Here is a 26,770-nt window from a genome sequence, read left to right on the forward strand (position 1 = left end):
GTGAGCTGCATATTTCAAATAGCACCTACAACTCCTTAAAAAATAGAAGCCAGGTAAGATGCTTTTAAAAAAACCCATTTATAACATTCATTAATGAAAAACAAAAATTAAAGAGTGTAAGCTTACCATTTAATTCGTGCCTTGCGAGGATGAACATCTTAGCCTTCCTGCTTTCTTCTCCACTTACCAATGAAAGGTAGAAAAACGAGCAGAAATATAAGCTCTTAATTCTCAGCACCTCTTAGAGGACACTCGTGCCCATAGGAGCTTAAAAACCTTCCTGGGGAGCATTATTAATCTTGCTGCTAACAGCACAGAATTTTTAAAGCCTATTAAAACACCGTCTAGTCATAGACATGCTAGTCTTGCTTTTTAGTGACCTGGTTTCAAGAAACAAACAAAAAGTCTGGAAATTATGCCAAATTAACTTTCATCATTCAGTTACACGGATCAGTGCCCACCTCAACTACTAACTAGATACCAAACATTGTCCTTCTACAACAAACCTTGCCATCTCCCACACAGAATAGTTTGAGCTAGAAGGGTCCTTTAAAAGTCAGCTAGTCCAACCCCCTGCTATGGCTATGGGCATCTACTACTAGATCAACTACTCCACATGTTGATGCTTCAGTCTAATGGAAACCCTGCTTTGACCTTGCTTCATCCGTGACCTTGCTCCTCCACCTCTGCCTTTGGGCCTAGGAATATTTTCAGAAATCTGAAAATCATTCCAACTGCCTTCTTCCCAGGGTAGCACTCCTGCCTGGCTGCAGCCAAGCTGCTGCCCATTTACACCACTGCAAGTCAAACCACTATTAATCCCTTGGACTTCAGTCTTCCAAGTAACATGTGCATTACTCCAAAAGCTTTCAGATGACTTTTTAACTGAAAACATCCAGGATGTTGGGGGTTTTAACAAATCATCATAGCTATTGCCCAGCAGCTGATAAGGCTGAAGTTAATTACTGTTACCAGGAAATAGAAATATAGCTGTGATGAACTAGTCATGTTATGCTCATATTCAGCATTTCCTCTCCTTTCCTTGAAGAGCATTTCACCAACTTAACAAAAACTATGGAAACAAACACAACCCCCCGACCCAACAGGCTGGGCAGATGAAAGATATTCACACTAACTAACCCCGCTCTCCGGTTCACCCCCGCAAAAATCCCACTGACAATATCAAGAGTGGGGAATCAAACCCCTTTATTACCAAGTCCACAGCAGATAAAGCAGCAATTGTGCTTATACAGTAGTGGAAGTGTAGCTACAACATAGCGTGACAGCTTGTTAGTGTTGAAAATATATAAGCTCTTTGTAATTGTGCCTTTGGAATGCCATCTGTCTTGAATTAACGTCCACCTGGGATCATGTTTCGATGACCAATATGGACAGATTACTGGAACTTTAAAACCTCGCTTTCTTTGTAATTGACATTTAAACTGTTTGAAGTTTCTCATTAAGTCCTTTTTTACAAATTAGGTGCAGATGTATAAAGCTAAATGTACAGTACTAAGGGAAATTAGGTCACCTGAATGCTCAATAATAAAATGTATCAACTGCTTAAGTGCAATGAGTACATTAAAATTTAGAGATCAACTTTATGCCCCAAATTCTTCAAAGTTTCATCGTTCCCCTTTCATTGCTGCAGAGCCCCTGATGCCGACCATTTTTTAATTAAAAAGGCAGAGAAGAAGGCAGGTTTGGCCACGCAGACAATGACAACTGGACAACCCTGTCCCACAAAGAGCTAGAGAAGGCAGGCAAGCAGCCACAGAGATGCCCATTTCACAGGGACAGGCAAATCCTATTTACACCAGTGATGCCGGGGGATTTAAAGGGCACAGGGAGACCTGAGAAGTAAATATAGGTCTGAGCAGAAAATAAGGGAAAATACATGAAGGAGACTTGTTCAACATCCCTAAGTAACCACAAGCTGACCTCCAGACCCACTTGCAGTCGAAGTTCTGCAGACCTGCTGTGCTCCTCAGCCTTGTGGGGTGGAAGAGGGAAGTGCATAAAAGGGCAGTGGCTGGGGAAACACCTCCATGCACAGCCAAGCTGACAAAATAAGGGCAAATTGAGTGTTTCCCCTTTCCAAACAAGGAGGTTCAGAACTCGGGGAGGTGTGAGAAAGGGGTCCAGGAAAAACCACCACCAGAAACTCACATGATGTGCAGAGGACAGGAGGAGATACAAAGAGGTTTAGCAGCAGAAATTCTACAAAGCTCTTAGCATCAAGGGGCTTTTACCTGCCAGAATGGTTCTTAAGACAAGAGACTTCAAGTACAGCAGCCCTGTCTCCCCAACAGGTATGAAAACTCCAGGGATCCCACTCCCCCAGCCTTTATGAGTAGCCAAGAAATACTGCTCAACGATGGAAGGCACTGAGCACCCACCAAGGGAACACACCCCCTCCTTTCCCATGCAGGGCCCCCAGGCAGGGCTGGCACTGGATCTCAAGATGCCATCCTGCAGCTGGCAGTGTTTAAACTCAATGCAATCACACACGCAGGTTTGGTGGAAGGTCCATTAACCTTCTCTCCTGCAGAAAGGTCTCCCACTCCAAGTTAGGACACCATCTACATAAAATGCACAAATTCAAATCCTTTTGGCACCACAGCTAGCACGTTGGTTCTGGAAACAACACCAGGGCGCATACCCTGGCTCTCTGCTTGGAAGCATGGAGCTGTGATGGAAGAAGCAGTCTTCTTTGAAAGCTGCTAAACCAGACCAATACTGTCAACCAGACCTCCTTCTGTCTGCTTATACTTCATCTGTGTGCTTAGACTACTCTTAAGCAGAGAGTCTTCAGTACCACTACTTATTACGATGATTTAAAAAAGCTTTTCTGCTCACATCCCCTTATTACCCTATTCTGGTAAGCTACTAAAACTCTTGGCAAAAGAAATGTAAACTTTTAACTGGGTACATTTCTGCTGCTTCTCATAAACACCCAAGCGACTCTGCTGTGAAATTGTCCGTGCTTCTGGCTGCAGGATGAACAGCAGGCCCCTAATGGTATCAGAACAGGAGATTCTGGTTTCCTCATCCACAGGCTCTTCCTCCAGTGCTCATATACATCTTCAGTTCAAGGTGGAATTCAGGAAAAAACTCCTTATTTTTAAAAGAAATTAAAATTGAACCATACGTAAGCAAACCTCAGCACCTGTGAGAGAATAAAACCTGACTGATATAACACAGCAAGATAACAATATTTTCCAGGAGAGGACAGCCCAATTCATTTGCGAAAGGAATGAGACAGAGGAGTAACTCACTTGCCATGCATATCAAACAGGGCTTCTAAGCAAGATGTATTTGTACCCAGTTCTGTTTGCTCACACATGTTACAAATACTGGCTTTCATTTGGGTAATGAGTTTGCAAAGGCAGGTACAGGAGCACACAGGAGTGTCCAGAGCAGCACAGGCTTTAGCAGACCAGTAGAGGTGCCAGTGGTGATTAGCTGGACACGCTCAGCTTTGCACCCTGCTTCTCATTAGCATTAATTATCCGTCATCATACCTCTGCTGCTGCCAGGATGAAAACTGGCTCGGGCAGTAGTTTCACAGTCCTTCATACCAACTGTGGAGTTGCCAGAGTGCACAACAGGGACCTTATATAGGCCCTGGGTCTTTGTGCCAAGGGCAAAGGAGAGCAGAGACCTGGCTGAGCAGAAAGCTGGAGCAGAGTGAACAGGTAATCCCTCCTTCACTGTAAGACCTCTCAATGTAACTTTAACCTGACAAAAATGTTTGAGTGAATTTGAAACACCGGAGCTAAGGCTCAGTTTTGTAATGTGCTTCACCTGGCCTAGCAGTGATGGCTGATGAATGTCCCATCCTACACACATTCCCTGTGATGGAATGCCCTCACATGCAGCCAGCGATGCTGGTTGCAAGGTAGACTGAGGCTCCATCAGGTCCACCCCCAGAGACAGGATTGCAGTGCCAGGGATTTGATTAGTGGTGCTCAGCGTGTCCCCAATGGGTGCCCTCCCCAATGTGAGCTGCTATCAGGTTCTCACCTCACTAGCAACACAACAATATTCGTTTGGGTGAACCAAAGTGACCTTGTAGAAAAGCAGACTCTGCTCATGCAGCTCAACAATTCTGCCAGATAAAGTGTTTTTATCACTAGAAAGTCACACTTTCAAATAATTTTCACCCCGAGGCCATAATCTCGAAAGACACACTTAAAAATGTGTAGAACATAAAATGAGTGATTTTTTTTGATTGAGGTTAAGAAAAGAAATCCCTCACAGACATAACACTTTATTGATATTCTTGGTCACAGCTCTGCCCACGCTGAACAGGATCAGCTACTGGTAAGGACCACAATTCATGTCTTTCCATTTAAACCCTGCAACAAAGAATAAAACGATTTCACAACTAACAAAAGGGAACCCTTTAATTTGCTAGAACAATTTCAGCTCCCATTGCATTAGCACCCTCCAGTGTCCAATACATGAAAAACAACATCTTCACTAATTTACCAAGCAGACACAGACTTGGAGCCTGAAACACAAGACACAGGAGTGGTGGACTCCTGGGAGGGAAGATGATGAGAATTGACGATGAGAAAAGAAACTCCCGATGCTGGAAATTTTAAATGACATAGGCAGAGTCTCTGAAGAAGATCTGACACGGGGTTAGTACTCATCTGGCTCCTTTGTTCCTAGCAGGCATGCCAGTGTCTGCACCTTTGGCACAACAGGCTCTACGTGCCCACACTGCATTCCATACTCTGCAGTGTTCCACTGCTGCCTTTGATGGATTTAGTACAGGCATGTGGGTATGGATCTACCTGGAATATGCCATGTAAATGAAAACATGTAATAAAACCCTCTTGTACATGGGTGATGTGTGCTTGGCTCGCTGAGGGCAAACAGGTGACCGTGCTTACATGTGCAATGCTCCTCTCTTACACCATAATCACCAAGCAAAGAGAGAAGAACTGCAAAAACAGCTGCACTTGCTAGAAAACAGCTGGATAAAAGGTTTTTTTAACATTTTCCAATACAAAAATCCTTCACAGGCAGAGAGAGCTCAGTAGGCTCTGGAACATGGCAAATAAGAAAAACCAGCTCTGGGTACCTGCCTGATAATAACAAACACTTGGTCCACCTTTTCTGGGCAGCACTGCTTCCCCCCAGCCTCACAAGGGCAGCAGCACGCCCATGAAGAGAGGAGGGCAGCAGCTGGAAAGGCAGCCACGCCACATCGGAGGTACCTGCTGCAATTAGGGTCCCAACCCTACAGCATGGCAGAGAGCTCTGTGGGACACAAGAGCTAATTGCATCCGATCAACGTGTTCACTGATTGTTGACAGCTGAAGTCATCCCTGTATTTTCTCTCCCAAGTGCACACAGCCCCATGGCTGCCTAGCTCAAAAATGAGCAAGAACTCTTCATGCCTCATCCTGCTGTGGCCTCTGACTGCTTGGATGCCCAAAATTCTGTGGTCTCTACCTGGCAGTGGCCTCTTGGGCTCCACAACAGCACTGTTGACAAGGAGCAGTCAAATCCCACCACGGGGAGGCCATCACGTCTTCTGGGCGTCATGCAAGGGTGTTGTGATGCCTGGCAGCCATGTCCCAACCCATGGCAGCTCCAGCCAAGGAAGCTGAGCCACAGCTCAGCTGGAAGAGAGCAGCCTCACCATGGGCATGCAGGCAGCCTCCACTCCCAGCCCTGAACAGGTGCTGCACACACATGAATGTCATCACCCAACTGCCCTCACCCTATGTAGATTCCTCTTCCTCCCGCAGTATGAATGTTCCAAATTCTTCATGACCAGAAATAGCAAGGCATAGCATTTAAGATTCTGCACTACTATGGAGGAAAGGGGGTGAGAACAAGGGGGAAAAAAAGGCATGTATGTGCATGCATCTTCCCAGAAACTGGCTGTAAAAGTGCACTGAAGGAGGTAGGCTAGAAAAATGACCCTGGGTGCCAGGCAGGACGTTACTGTGGGCAGGAATGACTGACATGGACGTACTGGGCTCTTCAGTGCCCCTCTAGCACAGCACAAAGCACTCCAGCTGTCCCTGAGGCTCCCCAAGAACACCAGCATCAATATTGCATGTTCACAGTAACATCTACGTTACAGTTTACAGACCGCATAGGCTTTTGTCACTCAGCTATAAAATATTTACAGAACCATGGTCTCAGCAGAGAATGCGAGAATTTAAAGCTTTAAATATTGATATTAAAATGAATTAACACTTGATTTTCTTCCTAATATCAATACAAAAAAAGATAAAGCTGTTCTCCTTCTAGCAGTGCTGTTGAGAACCTGCCTTAAATGAGCACAGACCCATCAATCGCTCCCTCTGGCAGATGTCACTCTCTGCCCACCGGGAACAGGCAGGCGCACACCTGCAGGCAGAAAGCTGGCCATGAAACCTGCACACATCTCCAGGAGGAAGGTGCAGCGGGGCCTTTGTCCTCCGTGGCACTTGTCGCTCGGCAGAGCTTTTCCCAGCATCCCGCCCGAAATTCGTGCTGTTCCTGACAGCTATTCACCCACCTGTGGGAAAGCACCTGGTGATTTCGGGCCCTTGACTAGTGGACACACGTTGCCTACACAACCGTCCCTCACGCAGGCACTGCCGCCGCAGGAGCACGGGCACTCCGCACTCCCCGGGCTCCCAGGATATCCCAAGGATAAGGGACGCTGGGGGGCCTCTGGCAGCCCCGCTCCTGCCCACATCACCACTTATGCCGAGCCATCGATGGAGCAGGCGGCACAGGATGCCCTCTGAACAACGGGAAAGCCACGGGCGCGGGTCCGGCCCGCCTGGCCCGGCTGCCCCTGCGGGAAATGGGGCACGGGCACCCTGAGGAGCCCGCCCACTCCAAGGCTGGGCGCACGAATGGGAAAGACCCAAGGTCACCCTCCGGGCAGGAGCTGCACCAAAGCGGACAGCCGGGCAAGGGCAACGCTCCGGTAACGGGAGCAATCACGGAATAGTTCGGATCGGAAGGGACCTAAAACATCATCTCATTCGAACTCCCCTGCCGCGGGCAGGGATACCGTTCCCTAGAGCAGGAAGCCGACTGCCATTCCCACGTTGCCCGTGCCCGAGGGCAGCCCCGCCGCCGCGGGCCCGGCCGGCCCCGGCACACCCGGGGGGACCGGGGGAGCCCCGGCCGGGCGCGGCTCCGGCGGGGAGTGGAGGGGGGAAGGGAGGGGGGGGGGAGGCGGCGCCGGGGGTCCCGCGCCCCGCCCCGCCCGCGCGCGGCCCGTCACTCACAGTCTCCGCCTCCCCGCGCGCAGCCCGGCCCGCCAGCACAGCCCCGCCGCCATCGCGCCGCCGCCACACGCCCCGCGCTCCTATTGGCTGCGATGGGACACGCCCCGCACTCCCATTGGCTGCGCTGGAGGCGCCCGCGGCACGCCCCCGCCGCGCGTTCGGCTGTGACGTCAGGGCGGGGGCGCGCTCCCGGTCCCGGAGCCCGCGGTGACCGGGATGCTGCAGCTCCGCTCCCCCGGTGCGCGAGTGACTGCCGTGAGTGGGAACGGTTCGTCCGTGCACAGGATAAAGAGACAAGGCCGAAGATAACACAGGAAGTAGCAGTGGGTGGGGTAGGAAAGAAACAAACTTGAGAAGGAAAAGGAAATAGGGATTCTATTTTCCATCAGTCCAAACTTAGACTGACCATATAATATAATTTTCTTTGCCGTGATGCTGGAATGTGCCAGGGCCACGATATTGTAAGCAAGTCCTCCAATATTGTAGATGTTTCAGCTTCATTTCCAAAGGACACACACTTGGATCGTGCCACCTCTCTGTCCTGTCATCTCTCATTCCTGCCCTTCACAACTGCTGAACACGTTGCCCTGGCCATGGGAGAGAGAGCCCCAAGACACTCATTTGCAGCAGCTTTCATAAAAGCAGGAGATGGGTAGCAGAACACCCCAAGCCAGTGCCCCCATTCCTTGGAAAACCCAGGATCACATCCACGTAGGTTCATCCCAAGTCTTCATGGAAGGGCTTTTGCTTTCCTAGGGTCACTGAGTTTTGCTGTATAACTTTGTTCTTCTCCTGACACACAATTGGCTTTCCTTCGTCAGCGAGCTCTGTGGAAATTTTCCAGTGTGGCTTAGCATCACTTTACTGGGGAAGTGGTGTCAGCAAAGCATGAGTTTCCCCTCCTAGCAAAAATAAAATACACCGTTTTGCAGAGCTGTGCTGAACCATGAACCTGACCTGCGCTCAGCTTCCCTCCCCCATGTAATCTTGCGTGCAGCTCATGGGTGATACCACCTGAATCTGACACACTGTGATAACAGACATTTCCTCATCACCAGCAGCATGACTGTTAACCCTTCTCTGCACATGTCCCACTGAACTGTGTGTGGCAGGGACTGCTCCTTCTCCCCTCTGTCACTGCTGCCTCCTTCCCTTTGCTCCCTCCTCCTACCAGCCCTACCTCCTTGGGGAACTTCCTCATGAAGGATGATATTGCACAACACAGTGGAGGAGAACCTTGGACTTGTCTCCTTGCCCCTCTCTTATTTTTGTAGGGACAGACTTCCTTCCTGGCACCTCCCTTGTCTTTTCCCCTTCCAGCTCCAGGACTCCAGATGTACAAAATACTCTCGTTTCCTGCTTCACTGATGAGGATGGCCCTTAGTTAGGAAAAAAAAAAGATGTGTGACACCTGCTAGACCCTCTTGGCTGTTGTTTCTCTATGGCTCCCTGCAGAGAGAGGAGAGCAGAGCAGCAGTCTGGAGAGGATGTGAGCAGGGGTACAGCCAGACCAGGCAGAACCCCTGAAATGTGCATCATGGAACCATAGAATATCCTGAGCTGGAAGGGACCCACAAGGATCATCAAAGTCCAACTCCTGCCCCTCCACAGGGCATCCCAAGAGTCACACCATGTGCCTGAGAGCATTATCCAAATGCTTCTTGAGCTCTGTCAGGCTGGTGCTGTGCCCACTGCCCTGGGGAGCCTGTTCCAGTGCCAAACCACCCTCTGGGGGCAGAACCTTTCTGTAATATCTGTAATACCTCCCCTGACACATCTTCCTGCCTTTCCATTGAGTCCTGTCACTGGTCACCAGAGACAAGAGAAGAATCTTCCTTGCAGGAACAGCATTTAGTGTGACATCAGGGGGAGGCAGGACACTGTGCTGACATGAGCAGCTTTCAGGTTTTGTCACAAGTCCAAGTAACCTTTCTTCAGCATTAGCAGCTGAGCATGGGTTTTGCATCAATCAGTGCTGGCAAACCTGGGCTATCCTGGCCTGTTGCATCCCTTTGACTTGTAAATGATCATGGGAACACAGGGGCATTAATTAAATCTCATTACCATCTTTTCCCTTCTGTATTCTGGGAAAAATACTACATCTGTCTTGTCCTTTTAAAACGGGAAGCCTTTTAAAGATGCTAAGTTTTCACTTAATTGGATTAAGGCAGTATAACATTTTCCAGGATGCTCAGAAGGTATTTATGAGCCTAACTCTCACTGGCATCCTCAAGAGTTAGGTGTGAGGTACTTTTGAGGATGTGAATCCTATAGCAGCAGTATGGTTGGGGCTAAGACCCCTGGAGCCGTGTGTACATGAAGAATGCGTGCAGAAAAGGGTTGCTGAGCTAATTTGGGACTGCCCATCAAAATTAGGATACTTCTGTGGGTGCTTTTGGGTTTTGTGTCTCATGTGCACAAATGTTGCAGCTCAACGTGAGATAACTGCGCACAAATTAATCAGAGAGAGGGATCCTGCAATTTCTCAGATAAATAATAAATTATGAAGGTCAAATGACTCATGGACTGTGCTGGTGAAAATCATTTAGCAACTATAAAGGATTAGGAAAAATATTCTAAAAAAGGATAACTACCTACCAGTTTTTCTTCTCATATTTCAATAAAGCATCACACCAAACACAGTGTACATTTAATGTACAGTATTTTTTTAAATTGCTGGATTTCAAACACCTTATTTGCAATCTTGGTCTAGTATCTTTTGAGATGTTGAACAAATAAGGTTGCTGCAAAAGAGCAAACCAAATATTTTGGCAGCATATGTGGTGGTCCTTGTTCTACAAGCATTTTTAATTCTATGATGATCTCTTAATGGTATGATAGTGACAAACCCAGGTATTTTTGAATGAGAAAGGGAAAAAGAAGCTGTGTACTACTGCAGTACTGTAGAACTATTAATAAACCAAGCTGATAAAAAGAAATTTTTTATTGGCATCTTAGTGGAAAAAAAGAGCCGTGCTGCTGCCTGAAGCTATTGCATGTCAGTGTCCTCTTGACACTCATTTACTTTGATTTTCAAGAGAGAAATGAGCATCATAACAGCCAAGGCATGTTGTGCCTTGCTCTCTGTGTTTGTGTGAACATAAAAGGATGTCCTCCTCAGCTCGTTGTGCAACACTGGGAAACAAATAACTGTTGGCACCAATCTGGCTGAGGCTCCCGTGCCTCTTTCTGACAGGCACTGGTTTTTGCTGGCCAGCAGTGTTACAGTGCTCCTGTGGTGAGCATGCTGCTTTGGGCCTGAACCTGCCCAAGTGTTTGCTGCCTCCCAGCTTGGAGACCACTGATGACCCAGGGAGCTTTGTCCTGCCATGCCTCCTGTGCCACCAGACTGTCGGGACCCGGGACATTCCTCTGGCTGCCCTGGCTGAGTTGAGACCCTGGCAAGGGGCTCAGAGACCTTGGCACGGAGTCAAAGACACCTGTGCCTTCGATTTTAGTCCATGGAAAAAATTACCAGCTTTGTGTGAAGAGTTACAAGCCACAGGAGTTTGAGTAGAAGGATAGTTAATTTGTCACAGGGTGAAAAAGTAGAATTTTGGGGTTTTAGAATGGGGGTTTGAGAAGCAAGATGGAGGAATCTGGGTGTGTCCTGTTCTTCTCCTTCTTCTTGTCCTCCATCTTCTGCTGGAATGGTGACACTTTTGGGTTGGTTTAGAGTAGAGACAAACTGTCTAACACAGGTGACAGGTATTGGAAAATTATTGTAAGTAAAGTACATGTAGTTTGTAGTATAAAAAGTTAACACCACCCCAAGGGCAGTCGCTGTGCCACAACCTGACCTGCTGGACAGATCTCAGCAGGTCAGAGAAAGAATGTTATAGAGAAGAGAAAATAAACGACCTTAAAAAGCAGAACTGACAAATCTTGACTTCTTTGGTCTCGGGGCTGGGAAAAAAGAGACTTTTTAATAGCTCGGGGGTCATCTCAACCACAGAAACCCAGGACCAGACAGCTCACAGCACTCCCTCATGTTACACATCTCCTCCTGTAGGATGAGAAAGGAGGAATGTGCTTTCCAGCACCAAAAAGTTTTGAGAACCTCCCCCAAAACTGTGTTATCATACAATTAGAAATAAGCCAGCATTTTCACAATGAGAACTTAATTGCCCAGTGTGTATTCATTGCACTGTTATGTTCAATGGAATTGCAGTGTGTGTTCTATCCAGCAGCGCAGAGTGTTTTAATCCACCATAAACCCATGTAGAGTACATCATCTGGGACATTTAGAGTGATGGAAGGTGGATTTTGGTGAAAATGGATTGAATAGCCCTGGTATATTGAGACAGGATTGTTTTGTCAGGTAAAGCTTTCTCTGTGGTCTTGAAGGGCCCAAAGCTTCCCTTTCTCATCTACCTCAGAAGCACCACTCAGGCAGCTGCTTCCTCCTCTTGGGAAGGGCAGAGAGCCCCTGCTACCATCATCCTGTTGAACCAGGGGAAATCCACAGCTTTATGCTCTTGGATCCTCTCCAGATCTCAGGAAAGGTAAATACCTCTGCTTACCTGGGATGTTCTCTGGAGGTTGCAAGTCCAAGTCTGGTTCTCCACCTTTGAAAACAAACTCTTCCCTTCCTCAGTAAATTGGGGATGGTGGTAAGCATCATCAACAGATAGGAAAAAAAAGTCCAAAAAGGCAGAAACATCTGGAAAAAACAAAGGGCCAGTAGCTGAGGTGAAGCTGCCGGGAGTATAAACCAGGAGAACAGGTCCAGCCATAAATTGAAGAAAATGCCTGATAAGAGATATGAAGAATTCCTGTTTCCAAGCATCAGGAGGACATTACAGTGAATTCGTTGCCGTCCAATTCAGATGCTGTCATGTACTATGCAGCTGTGGGAGGAGATTATTGAAAAGTAGCTCCATGGAATCACTGGAATTCAGAAAAGTCGAAGTATTTTCATGCTGTGAAGCAGAACACATCCTGTGTTCCCTGTATGCTGGCTGGGAAAGATTAGAAGGTGGGGTGGGCTGGGGAAACAGGGGAAACAACTGGAAAAGAAGAGTTTGTAAGAGGCTTTGGAGGGCTGTGTTTGCCAGTTCTCCAGGTGGGAGCAGGTGATCTATTACAAAAAGAGGTGCAGTTTCTGCACTGGGTTTCATATGAGCTGGCAACAACAACTCCTACTCCAGCAGGAGTGTGTCCTTTCCCTGACTACAGGCAGAGCTTGGGCAAAATGACCTTAAACACATGGTGAAGCGGGTGGTGGGGACACTCCTCTCCTTTCTGGTGCTGGAGAACCTCTGCTGGGGCACTGTGGTTTGACTTAAGGCAAGAAGGCAACGCTGTAGTTCAGAAGCAGGAATATAACAGACCACGGGGCTATTTGGAGAAAGTTAATTAAAAAAAGAGGGAAGTGCATCATGATGGGTTTTCTACATGAAATACTGGCAAATTGGGAGAGGAAATGAGGATGCCAGGAGAAAATTATGATGTTCATGTTGAAAAGGAGTCGCCAAGAAAGCAGACTGTCCTTCTTAACATTGTTCTTTTGACAGATTTCAAAACTCCAAACATTCTGTGTATCTTATAGTTGATTATATAAAAATGCTTGTTGGTTATTATATGATCACTTTTATTTCAAAGTCCTGTCTCCCCATAGATTTGATAATGTTTTTGCCTTTCTGGAGATTCATTAAACTTGCTTTCCTGCAGGATGCTTTGAAAGCCAGGAGATAATCTGCAGCCTTGTTGACACCATAATGCTATGATGGCTTGTGTGCCATTAAAATAGATCACAGAAATGTTCATCTATAGAACCTGAACTCAATACATTGTGTCAGTATACAGTATAGATCCCTTAATCCATAGGCTATTATTAAAATAGTGGATTAAGGAGTTGTTTGGGATCACAGCATGCTGTATGTGTAACAAAACAGTTTAGCTGAGATTAGTACTTATTACTCAATGCAAAATTTGATTGAAGGATCCATAGGTGCTTATAATATCACAGTTTTTGTTTTATCACTAAATTACTGACTTTTTGCCATACAAGCTCTTGTTAAGACCTGTATATGGGAACAATAAAAACTGAATAACTTACATGAATCTAATTAAAATATTTTAGTTTCATGCAAATATAAATTATGGTATTTTGATGTTTAAAATGCATTGTATGAGAACATACATGGAAAGGACATTCAGACTTAAAAAAAAATCTTGTAAATTAAGAAAAAAATATTTAATTGAGTTCACAAACTGTTATACAGATCAGTGTCAATCCAATCTAAGCCAAAATGAACTGGAAACCAAAAGTATTTTTTCCATACAATCTTCTTCTGTCAACAGTCAAATTGCAGGAGGCAAAGTTTTATGCAACCATGTGGTGAGTTGAACAGTGGCAGTTTTACAGACTTGTCCTTAGTGCAGCAGAAGGTTGTCAACAAGCCTTTTTGGTGACATCTCGTCAGCGTGGCGAGCAGATGATTTGAGGATTACCAGGGTGCTGGACAGGTCAGCCCAGCATCTTAAAAATCTCTTCCATAAAGGATCAAATCTGCAGCCAGAAGCTGTTTACTGGCTGAAGGGGGAGGGAAATGGGTGTGTCTAAAAGGCAGAGACCCTCGGGTTTGTTTGTTTATGTGTGTGTAGTGGGGTGCTGCCTTTAAAACCCGCTCTGTGTAAGGGAGAGCTGAACTCTGCTTGACACTCATTTTCAAGCAAACTAGGAGGCAAAATAAAATCTCAGTTGTGAGGTGCCAACATGTAAAGAAAAAATTTGTGCACAGAAATCATGATAGTTACCAGGTAAGTAGAACAGAGCCATTTTTTTGGCACAAGGTGGAACATGCTTATACTAAATTTCAGTTATACTGCAAGTCATATTAAAATTTTTGTTTCTAATCACAGTTTTAGCTGTGATTTTGTTTGGTTTTATTTTTTAGTCCTGTTGCTGCCAGTCCAGGTCCCTATTGTACTTTTCAGAAGAGTCTCAATATTTCTGAATGGAGCTTCAGACACTTTCATATCTAGCAGATTAAACTCCTGTGAGCGTGGAGATTTCTGTTCCACAGACTATCTGCCAGCTGATCATCTCTGTTAGTTTTCAGGTCCACTTCCTGCATCTGCACAGCCCCTGGGCAAGTGATGCTGTGGTTTGTGAGGAGGTTATGAAACCCCAAGCAGAGGGGCACAGCAAACGGAGGCAGCACGAGGCGTCGCTTTGGCAGCCGGCGCCACTGCGAGCAGGGGTGACTGCAGCACTTGAGGCCAGGAATGCTCGTGCCAGGGTCGTGCAGCAGGGGATGCCTCAGGTTTTAGCTTTTATATTTTTCACATTCTGTGCTGCTTTAGTGTGTGGGTCTGAGCTTCATATGAGGGGACAGTAAGATCTCTTCATGGAGTAGGTAGACAAAACAATTCCTTCTCTAGCTGGGGACCAAGGACAAATGATCCAAATTTCAGACCCAAGAGCATAAACAACGGCAGAATGAAGAGAGAAAACCAAGAAGGATGGGAATTCATGAGCTAAAGCTGTAACTGGACAGTAACTCCAATATGCTAATGGACCAAAACTTACAGAAGTGTGAGACCCCATGACAGGTCATCCATTTTGAGACCATTTTGGGTTCACCTGGGGTGTAGCCGTGTCCAAGGTGTGTCCTTGGAGGCCTTCTAATAAATACCTACTTTATTCTTTAGCTCCATCTAGTCTCTGTTCCAGGCCAGCCTTCACAAGGCATCACAGGGACTGGGGACCTGCATATCCTAAAAAGCACCACGTGAATCAAAATAAAAGAAAAGAAGGATCTATGGCAGCCTTTCAGTGCATCTCCAAAAGAGCACTTGTGGCCAAAGAACTGCGGAATCAGCTCTGGGAAACTCTGGGAGGAGAAAACAGGTAGAAAAAAGTTGACTTGATTTACCTGCACACCTCTCCATGAGGCAACATTTAAGGAATGTTCAATTTCTATCTAATTCTAAACTAAAGGTTTGTACAACTTAGCCTTTCCTTCTCCTTAGTTAAAAAGTGTTATAACTTAGCCCTGTGGTACTAGCCATTTAGATTTGGTTGCTGCTGGCTTCAGAGATTATGTTCCACTAGAGGAAAAGACAGAAAGATGAAAAAAACATTTAAAGAAGTAATAGAGAACCTGAAACTAGCCATTCTACTTATCATTTGGACTGACTTTACATAATTTTTAAACATTTCTGAAGTTCTTACATAAAAGATTATACATAATACATTATCCTTTAATGCCAAAAGGTAAAAAAAGCAGGAAAAAGTAAACTAGGAAATAGAGCTTTCACTGATTTCCAGTAAGATTTTTCTCAACCAGTAAATTTGCTGAGACCAAGAAGGTAAGAATACATGTTCTGAATACAGTGCATACTTGGAATATATTCTGTTTATAGAGTCTGAAACATCATTTCAATGCTGCTTTCTGTCATGTCAGAAAGCAGTGGATCTCAAAATAAAATACTTTTCCAAAGACCATTAAACATCCAAAGGCAGGTGTTTCACTCTTCTTCAATAAGGTAATATCCTTATTTTTATAAACAGAAAGAAAGGATTTGGCAAGTGTGATTAGATTTTGTGAATGTTTTCAACGTGCGAAACATCAAATGAAATTGTTTTGTTTTCCTCAAATAAGCCAGGTACCAGCGCATCCCAGCAAAAACCTGGGACTCTTTATCAGATGAATAGTGGGACAACTTGTTATACTCTGTCCTCAAGCATAGACCATTAATGCTGGCAGCAGAACTCCTTCAGGATCCTTGCAGATGCTCAGGAGGGCTCAGGCCACTGAGAAAACCTGGAATCCCTTGCAAATTTACACAAGCACCTTGCCTCCCACGTTCTGTCTCAGCTGGAAGTTTAATGACTAAATTTGCTTTTCCCCTTTGCATGGGTTCGGATTGTGGGGTTTTGTGATCATTTCATTGGGTAAAGTTGCCAGGTAGCTCCCTCACGGACTCGTGCCAGTGCTCCATGCCACATGCCACAAGCTGGGAGCTTTCTGTAGCTCTCCACGTGGATAAGGCAGATGTAAATTTAGTGCTGGTCCCAGATCCTGAACTGAAGTATCTGCTCACTTTGTCATCCACGTTTATCATGCCCATCAGAAACACAGATCTCCTGCATCTCAGCAGCCTCAGAGTGACTGAAGTTACAGGAGTACCTTGCAAATACACTTTCCATTTAATCTCTGTTTAAATTGATTCCAGTTTTGTGACTGACATGGTGTGAAAAGTTGTCACAACGATTTTAATGACACATAAATATTTTCTGCCATCAAGTAGAGCAGAATCATCCATCATTAGAGATATTGCCATATGGCTATCACATGGCACGAAATACATCCTCTAACAACTTTGGCTACCTTTAGATCAGTCAAGGACTGAAAAAATTCCCACCTTAGAACCCAGACCTAAAACTTGGAGAGCAACCTGAGACTTAAATGCAAGTAAAGGAGTGCAAGTAGATGCAGAAACGTGCCACTTCCTGCATCTCACACATTTTTTTCAGGGAAAAAGAATTGTGCTTTTAGCAAAGCAATATAGACACAGGTTCAGGTAGATTTGCTCCAGTTGTGGAGATGATTTATGATTTATCCCCAAGGTGTTTAGTTGAAATCAGCTGGTTTAAGTAGGAAACCTTGGCTAACCAAGGGTGTTTGAAATGAAATGAGCTCAGGGTGGTCACAGAAATGTTTCAGCCTGCAGATCTAACTGGAATGTAGTTTCTGATGTACCATGTTTGGGAGCAAACCCCCCCCCAGCCTGGCCTCGCCGGGCACAGCCACAACGGGATGAGGACCCAAATTCAGATTCTGGTGAAACAATATTGGTTTTACCAATTTAACAAATGCTTAAATATTCTCAAAGGGGGGATATTTACCATTATACCTATTGGACTAAAAAACTGGGTCGACACACCCATATTCCTCCCTGTGGTAATGATCCAAGTGACTATAAAGGAACTTGGCTAACAAAACATACCACACTCACAGATAAGCCCACAGGCCAGTTGTGCTTGACAAAAATACTTTTGACAAGGAGGTGTAATTCATTGTTTAGAATCACTGAAATGTATTTTATAACTGTTATTCTCTGGCATTCACCCCAAAGGAGTAGCTGTGCTGCTTATCCAGCTGCTGAAGGCATAAGGCATCCGCTATAGATACAAAAGAAGTGAAAAATTTTGTCAATTTTTTTAATATGTCTATATGACACAGGAGTTCCCTACATTTATGTCACATTAACTTGGTATTTCCTATCTATATTTTTAGTTTCACTTTCCAAATTTCAATCCCATTCAAATAACTTCATCTCAGACCTTGTTTTTTCCTTCAAAAACTCACTGCCATATGGAGGAAACATTAAAATTATTGGATCCAAAGTAAAAACAAAAGCAGCTTAGTGTTAGTGCAAGAGGCTTAAATCAAGACAATTAAACCTAAGTTAAACTGAAAGTAAAAATGACAAATAATTTTGGCTAGATGTAGACCACACACCAAACAGAAAGTCATTGTCATGCATGGTGGAAGCACAGAGTCCTCAAAAAAAGATCATCATCTTCAGAAACAGTGAAATAAACTTCCAAGAGAAATCCATGCTCTGAGCAGACAAGAAAAACCTCTAGCAGATGTAATTTTGAGACGAGGCTGCCTTCCAGAGTTTCACCAGGGGATCACTCACTGCCACACAACCAAGTGATTGCCTACCATTTTGGGAAGAAGGTCATGTGGTGTTTTCAGCACGGACAGGACCCGGGATAATCCTTCTGCAGCCCAGCTTTCCTCTCCTGTTTGTTATTTTAATGCCTTGGTTTATACTTAATGCTGCTGTGAGTGACAGCTACTATGACAGCCGCCTGTGCATCTCCCAGATAACGACAGCTGGCCTCATTAACCACTGTGGCGTTGGGATATTTAGAAGTAGCCTTCAGTTGTTCAGTTTTTAACAGAATAGTTGAAAATGAGACTGTCACACTTGGTGACCATAGTATGAATTTAGTCTTTTCCACATATAAAAATTTTGTCAGTGTTCATTGCCAGGAATAAACCTGGCCCCTCAGAAATGCCAAATTTTAGATATTTAATTTGTAATGTTACCAATTTGCTGATAGCAGTCTGTGATCCTCCACCACAGCCTTCCATGCTGCTTCCCAAAGACCACCAGGTGTTGATTGCTAAGATAGACCTGCAGGTTCTAACTGAAATTTAGACAGGAGTTCCTGTCACAATGAACAACAGCTAATGGAGAGGAGGAAATAACCCCAACAAACACCTGGCCAATTTGCTGAGCTCCCAGGGCAGGCAGTGAGATAATGGAATATACAGCCCAAAGTTACAATGAAAGCGGTGGATAATAATTATTTGTTTAATAATTATTGCTCTCTAATTTGTCAGCCCTGTCCAATCTCCTTTCCTCCAGCTGTGGATGTTGCCACTGCTCATAAGACATGGAGGCAAATACCTGCTTCTTCCTATGCCTTCACTACTCTACTGAAGCTGTGCTAAAAAGTAAAAGAGAAAGAAATGTTTGCATCCACACAAATAAAAGTGAAGCGCTGGAATACGTCCATACCAAACTGGACACTCTGGCTTATGTAGCATCTGCAGACAAGCCCTCTCCTTTTCCCTTTCATTTCAGACAGCCCAGATTTTCTTTTGAACCTTACCTGTGGTAAATACAGCTCTTATTATTGGTTCCTACAAACCTTTTAAGAGCATATTTATTTGTTTGTCCATGAACAACTTCTGGTGTGACAAGCCCTGCCTTAGATGGATTTCTGCTATATACCGTATATGAACTAGCAGTGCTGCAGCTTTATCTGTATTTGCTCAGGCTGTGAGATTCAAAGTTGAGTGAAACTGCAAGAGGGAGTATTTATCCTTGCTGTCATCTATTTGCAGCCCAAGAATGTAGCATTTCATTAAATTTCTGTTTCCTACTTATCCCCATTTTTGGGGGTTTAAGGGGTATTTTTTTTTTTGTTACATCAAACTGTAGGGGTTTCTGTTGGGTATTTATATGAACATTGTGCAATTGGAGCAATGAGAAGTGTATTTCTGCATCAAAGTACATGGTAGATGGCTTGCTCAGGTTATTTTACCAGCAGTTCTCTGAAGTGTCAGGGATGGGTGGGAGAGGAGACAGTGACCCATGCAACACAACCAAGTTTACAAGTTCTTCCCATTCTGTGCAGCAGCGGGCCTTCACAAACCTGTTGGTAAAGCTGTTTCAAAGGACAGAAAGATAGACACAGTAACCTTAACATAATACATTGGTCAAGAAAATCTCTGGGGATTTAGTCACATTCTTAATCTGTTTACATTTGTCTGCTAGTCTTGGTCTATTCAGAAATTCAGTTCTGAATCTAAGATGTCTCTTCCAGAAAAAAACCCCACTTGAAGCAGGTAACAGACTGAGAGAAAGGACTTGAGTTTAATAAACCACCAGCTTCCTGGTGCATTAGTCAATTCTTTGTTTGGACTCTGCCCCCTGGGTGTGGATAGTGTCCTTCTTGAAGGGAAGGAAGCCTCTCTCTAATTTTTATCCAGTGTTACTACGGTCACCCAGCTTTCTGGGATAAACAGCAAATTTAAGGCCACCCGCTGTTTCTCCTTTGCCTTGCCCTCCACCTGCCTTGGGACTGCCCTGATCTGACATCCTGCAGCAGGAGAACACATTTGATTGAGCTCTGTTGCTGTCACAATAGCCTGCAGAAGGACACAGAGCAACAGAACATCAGTTTCTTCTCAGCTGTCTTGATAGCCTTCCTCCAGTAGGTAAAGAGCAGTTTCCAGCAGGAAAGTGGAGAGGGCTCCTTGTGAGAACTTGCAGAAAAATGTAGGAAACAGATCTGATTTTCTGGCTGCTCCATTTTGTAGCTCATAAGCAAGGCTGGAGAAGAAATGTCACAACCCTACTGATTCTTGTATCCTTGGGCTACAAAGGGAGAAGGTGGGCCATCCTAGAAGCCCACTGACCTCCTCAGTAATATCCCAGAGCAACTAATTACTGGCACATGCAATAGGTGGTAGCTGAACACAGCCCACCTGCCTTTACCAAGCTCCAGAGAATGAGAAGTTTGCTCGCCTTCTGCAACACAGAGGGCAAGCAGAGGCCAGACTGTGCATGTGCTGGCCCTGCTGGGACATCTCTTCTCAGTTGCACATTTCCCTACTTCACATTGTGTAGCCAAGTCAGTTTAATGATTTCATACACATCAACCAAATGTGTAATTGTAAACAAATCAAAAGGCAGTCATAGAAAGTTGGAGTAATATCAGGAAGACGGTCTCCTCTACCTGAACAATTTCCCCAAAAGAGAGACGAAATTGACTTCTTGTAATTACTGAAAAAACCCCAACATACCCCTGAGCAAAACCCCACACAATAAACCCTGTTCCCCCCACCCCCGAAAAAAACCCCCAAACCCTAAACAAACCACCCACTCAAGCCACATCGTCTTGAGTCTTGCAGCAGCATCAGCAAAACAGCAGTTGTGCTGAATTGTTCGAAAACAAGGTGTTGGCACTATTGAACTCGAGAAGCTGGAATGTGCCATCTCACTGCCCAGGCTGGACAGCCTCTCAGGACACCCTGTAGGCACCCTATCTGAAGCAGCCTTTTGTAGTGAACTTAGAAAAACAGTTTGAAGGTATCAGAACAGGTTCCTGAGTAAGGACAATTAATTCTTATAAAGCAAGGCTTTACAAATACAGTAAATTAATTCTAGAGGGCTCTTGCTAGCAGCATTCCCATACTACATGCAGAAGACACAATGTTAGCACATTCACCAATTAATTATTTGGTTAATTACTGTTATTGTTCTTGGCCAAGATGTTGGGCTGTGCACTTCCAGAAACTTTGGATCATGCATATTTAAAGATCTAATGCTAAATCCCTCCAGTAGACTGCTTTGGTCAAACCTTCTTATCATGCCCTTGCCTCTGCTCCTGCATCCTGTACTTGTGTGTGCGCTGTGGCCAGCAGGCGATGCTCAAATACCTCGAGGGAAGGGAGAACTTCAACTGCATTTTCATTGGAAGTCCTGGAATCCTGGCAAGTGGCAAGAATGTGCCATCACCCAAACATGACAGGCTTCATTTGTAATCTTCTGGCTTATCTGATTTACAAGAGTTAACTACTCTCATCTCATCAAGTTCCAGATGTTTCACATAAGAAGAAATAGTGCATGATGGCAGCTGTACAGTAATCAACTGATAAATTAAGTCTCTCAGTAGTCCCTAAAGGTTTGTGCTTTAATCTGAAGTGTCACACACTTGTGTAGGCACATATACCCAAAATAATTCCTTAAAGTAACAGGAGAATTATTTCCTGAGTCTGTTGAGGAACACCTATTTATGGAGATATGGAAATAAATAGATCACTAGTGGCTGACATAAGGAGAAACAGCGGGGTACTGAGAATAAAAAAAATTAAATTAGAGGTGAATTGTAGGAAGCAGTGTATCTGGGACAAGAACATCTCTGCACAAGTAATCTCCCTTCCTTTAAGGAAATATATAGCTGTGATGGGCTGCTGGAGCTGGAGATACAGCTGCCCCAGAAATGAAGGGTGGTATCCAAACTGGTAAAGATGCCCAAACAGAAAGAGGATGGCCTGTAACTTCATGGCAAAAACTCACGGACATGTGTGTCCCACTAGCTAAGCTTACTAAAGGTCTTGCTCAATTCCTGGAGCAGAAACACTAAACCAAACACAGTGCTAAACCAAACACTCAATTAAAAGGAGGAAAAAAAGAAAAAAACCAAAACCAAAAAACACCCCTGCCCCCTCCCCCCAAAAAACAACCAAAAAGTAGGGTGGAGGGAAAGTATGTCGGACTACTTTACGATTCCGTGATTCTAGCTCACTGCTGTGCTTCATCAGCCATTAAACACAAAAACATCTACAGCTCTTAAGGACTTACCAGACTTCTGTTACAGAATTTCATGTAACTTCTTACCTGTGAAACTCAGGATCTCCATCAGGTGAATAACAATTCAGTGAGAAACCTCAGTTTTGACTTAACTCTGCACCACCCATGTCATCAGGACTGGCTGCAGCAGCCCCTTCCCAGCATTCTCACAAAGCTTTGTACAAAAATTTGGCCACAATTTCACTCCACTGACCAAAGTCATATACACTAAAACCACTCCCTTTCAAGGTCTCTCACTTCTTCCCTACCTTGCCTGAAATATAGATGTGCTCCAGCCTACTTAGAGGTTGGTATTTTTGCCTTCACCAGTATTAGCAAAACATTTCACATCCACTTTCACCTTTTTGATTTGTACATCAGTTCAAAGAGGACTTGGTTGGTGCCTCCCAGCCCTTCAAAAGAGATATTCAAATCAGTGTAACGGAGCACCTCAGGTGCCTGCCAGAATTTTGTCGTTTCACCTCTTGTCCGCATTTCCAGACTGTTCCAGAAGGCATTTTGCCCTGAAAATGGCATAAAAAGCCTCAAGACACTATGACTGGTTCACAGTCAACTAATATTTATAACATTGCTTACAAGATCCAGCCAAGCAGCTGAGGGCACACACACCCTGTATGACCAGAGAAACCTGAGGGCTCTCACAGGTGTTCAAACACTGCCAAGCTTTTGAATAAGAAGGGAAGCTACAGACTAAAGATGGCCCAATGAGCCTGCTGCAGCTTGCCACAGAGCTGCTTTCTCATTTCTTGTGGAGAAAGAAAATCAGGACACCAACTCCCATTATCACGTTTTCAAAGTATGATTTGGACCAAGGATTCCTTTCAGACTAAATTTGGTAGAGATGGGCACTCTTTTTCAGACTCTGAACAATAAGTCTTAAAATTATTTATCAGCCACCAAAAATGGACACTTCTCTGAAGTGCTTTGTCCAAAACTGCTGTCTTCCTGCAGCTCAGGAACTTGTCCCACCTCTTAACCCTCCTATTAATTTACATTTTTTCAGACATTCATGCCTTAAGTGCAATTTAAGAAAATACTGGGTAATACATTAAGATTTTGGAAAAGCTCAGTATTTTGCAAGTTTAGACAAAAAAAAAAAAAAAACAGGTCTCCCAAGAGGAAAACAGATAGAGTATACAGTAGAATACTTAAATGTCCTAACACACACCAAAAGCCTAAATTCTAGAAAAACATTTAAAATTATCTGAGGCAGTAATGTGTTACAAGGGCAAAAACAACTTTAGAACAGCTCTTCTGTAAAATCTGTGATGCATTAAACTTTCAGAATTGTCTCACACTGAAGTAGTCCACACTGAAACATCACAATTGTGAAACAGCTGCAATTATTACAAGGCAAGGCTGCTTGAAAAGCTGTGTACGCAGCAGATTCAGATTCCAGAAGATAGTAACACATTTCACAGACCACCTTTAAAGCTGGAAATAAAATACTTGAGAAGCTGCCACAAATTGTCAAGTAGCCTGTAGAAAAATCCCCAGGAAAATACAGCCATCAGTTTCAAACCCACAAGCACACCACTGTGGCTTCATCTAACTACTATTAATCTGATTTTTAAACAGCAATTGTAAATACATCACAAAAATCTGGTTTTTTGAATTTGAATTTCAATAGCAGATAATTGAGTCACGTTTCTCAAATGAAGCATCCCTATTTGTGTAAAAACTACTGGTGATTTCAGGCAGTGACTATACAGTAGGTGGTCACAAAACCAGGGATATGAAGACTATTCTAGTTTTAAACATTTGAATCAGGAGTCACACTACAGTTAACTGCAGTACTAAAGAGCAAACACGTACCATACTCACCCTTTTCCTGTTTTGAACACAAAGCATAGAAGATTTACCTAAAATCAGCATTTCCTAGTGACTACATGTTGGGAGGGGCACAACAAACCTGTCCACATCTGAGCAGAGCTGTGTCTGGCAAGAGGCAGAGCATGAGTGCTATGGTTCATCTGGGAAGGGATGTGGAGCACTGCAATTGTGGGAATGCCTCCTGAAGCCTTGATGTGACAACTTTTGGGAGGTTAATAATGAGAAGTTACCTAAACCAAGGATATTTTTATTTGGTCCAGTATTCAAGCATCATCAGGTTAAGGTCCTATAGAAAAGTAAACTGGTAAGAATAAACCCCCCCAACCTTATGAATAGCAATTGGTACATAAAGTTTAATTTTAAATAAAATTGTACCAGCCAAATTGTGTTATCAATCTAAAACTACCAAACAAGGTTTGAACAAAATACTCCATTTCCAAAAAAGGCAAATATAGGTTTAATGCCAGTCATCCAAAATTGACATTAGTCTTTTAATATAAGGCAAAAATAGTAATTTTCTTTTCTTTTTTAACCTACATTAAGTACAGTCAGCAATAGTTGCTCTATAGAATATGCATCATTGAGATCTAAAAGCAAGATCAGCAGAGAATGCCGACTCATGCATTGTAAGATCTTCTCAACATAGTGACAACTCCATAGCAATCTCTGGGTTAAGGACTGGATTAATGCTGCAGAGAGGTTTTGTTAAATGGGTGTATAATTTAGTTCCCATGCGCCACAATCACATGTCCATGTTATAGCCATTTAGCACAAATAATAATTCTTGCAGATCTAAATGTGTGTCAATATACATTAAACCATAGAAAATGCCATAAAATATTCTATGCGATCTTTAAGCATCTGTCTTCAATATAATTCTATTTACATATTTGTATGAACTTCTAATATGTAATAAGTCAATGAAGACATTTTTACAACGTTTATTGGATTATGAATTTATAAATTCAAGGACTCAGAGGCACATAGTTTAAAAGGCCAAGAACACCAAAACTAATTAAGTCACAGAAATCAGAATATTTATGGACGTAACACCAGTAAAAAATAAAAATCACATCCAGACTAAAAGCGACACTTCTTAAGAGTCATCCTTCAAAGTTAGCATAATAAAAAGTTCTCATTTCCCTCAAAGAAAAATAAATCATCCCACCTACCAAGCTAGAAAAACCTATTTACAGTTGTACTTTGATCAGAAGTACCATTAAGTTGTGTAATACAGCCACTTCTATTCTGCCATTAGAATTTAACATTTCTTTTGAAGTATAGTTGTATTTACAAATGCATAAATACCGCAACTCTGATCTTCATTAAGGTTTGAATGAAAACAGGTTGTTAAATCACAATACAAACGTGTTAGTGGAAAAGTAGGTGCATTTCAATATCATTCTCAAAGAACAGGAAGCCAAGCTTCTGATAAAGCTCAAGTTCATCAACGAGACCAGGTTTTTAAGTTACGTTAATGAAGATTAAACCTCTTCTGTGTTAACTCTTTACATCGGTTTCTTCAATCGACTTTCACTACGCTGTATATTTTGGTTACAAACCAAAAGCATGCAAAGAATCCAATTGTCCCTAAAAGAGAGAGAAAAGAAAATGACAGACAGTTAGAACACTGACACAGGAGACATTAATTTCTATCTGTAGTTTGTAAGTCAGGATGTATGTATATGTGATCTGCTGTCCTTAGCCTTCAGTACATCAATCAGATCAGATAATGGAAAGTTACAGACAGTACTCAGACCTTATAGGCAACATCTACTACTCTGTAACCTCTCATTATTTTCAGGAGCATAAAACAGATCATGTGGAACACTCTAGTGGTAAGATGCTTCTGTTTATGTTTTTGTTCTCGTTGTTCTAGTATGCTGCAGTGCCACTCCTTCACACTGCTCCATTTCACCCTTTCTCAGTGACTACTCACACACACTTTATCTTATCTGCTCAGCTGTCAGAACATTGTTATTATGTTTAATAAACATTATAACATAATCAGAGTTTCCATTACTTAGCAATACTTTAAGGTCTTGGAAAACTAGAGCACTACCCTTATTTCTCTTCTCCACAGACTAAGTTAATACAAATTTCAAACCATAGAGTAGTTACTACACAACTTGTAGTCCTACTGAAAACACCTGTTACATACCTTAAAAATAAACACTTCTGAAATACTTATGACAGTCAAAAGGTACACACAGATTTGAACTAAAATTGGAGGATTAAGGCATTTCCCTGATAACTTATTATCCTTCTAGCAGAAAAAAAACAGTGGCTTCATCCCTTCTTTTTGTGTAACTACAAAAGAAACTTTTAACAAAAATATTATTTTGAATGTGAAATAGTTAATATAGTTGAGCTTTGTTAATCTAAGTGGATTACATCAAAATTCAGTCTCAATCAGAATGATACTGGATTAAACAACAGCTCAGAACACCTGTTACAGGAACCTTAATTTCCCACAAAAACTAGGACAGGAAAAAAGCCCTGAAGATTATCTGATTTCTGCCTGTACCTCTTCTAAAATTATATCCTGAACTTATACAAGCATCAAAGAAGTTCTTTAGAGGAAAAAACTTCATTTGTTTTAGATCTGGTAAGAGGGACAACAACAAAAGTTATGTGGTAACTTCTTGTCTATAAAAGCTTGAAAGGAACCATGAATGATATCATGGTCATTTTTTTTCACTTTACGCTTGCTAAACTACTGATGTTTACGTGATTCATTGACTATGATACGTAGTTGTGATCCCAGC

The 26,770-nt window shown here is 43.4% G+C and overlaps 2 protein-coding genes across 5 annotated transcripts in view; both read right to left on the reverse strand.

Moving 5' to 3' along the window:
* Positions 1 to 7,331, reverse strand: part of CLYBL (citramalyl-CoA lyase) — a 164,933-nt gene extending 157,602 nt beyond the window's left edge. For all 3 annotated transcript variants that reach the window (XM_084200955.1, XM_084200954.1, XM_084200956.1), the window contains exon 1: positions 7,257 to 7,331. In XM_084200955.1, the coding sequence (XP_084057081.1) occupies positions 7,257 to 7,309 (53 nt within the window). In that variant the 5' untranslated portion in view covers positions 7,310 to 7,331. The remainder of the gene's footprint in view (positions 1 to 7,256) is intronic.
* A 16,963-nt stretch (positions 7,332 to 24,294) lies between these two features.
* The window catches only part of TM9SF2 (transmembrane 9 superfamily member 2), a 29,892-nt gene continuing 27,416 nt past the window's right edge, over positions 24,295 to 26,770 (reverse strand). The window contains exon 16 of one of the 2 annotated variants that reach the window (XM_084226585.1): positions 24,295 to 25,592. In XM_084226585.1, the coding sequence (XP_084082711.1) occupies positions 25,525 to 25,592 (68 nt within the window). In that variant the 3' untranslated portion in view covers positions 24,295 to 25,524. The remainder of the gene's footprint in view (positions 25,593 to 26,770) is intronic. The other variant, XM_084226584.1, reaches the window with a different exon arrangement.

Source organism: Fringilla coelebs (assembly GCF_963513975.1).
Source record: "Fringilla coelebs genome assembly, chromosome: 2".
Taxonomy (NCBI): Eukaryota; Metazoa; Chordata; class Aves; order Passeriformes; family Fringillidae; genus Fringilla; species Fringilla coelebs.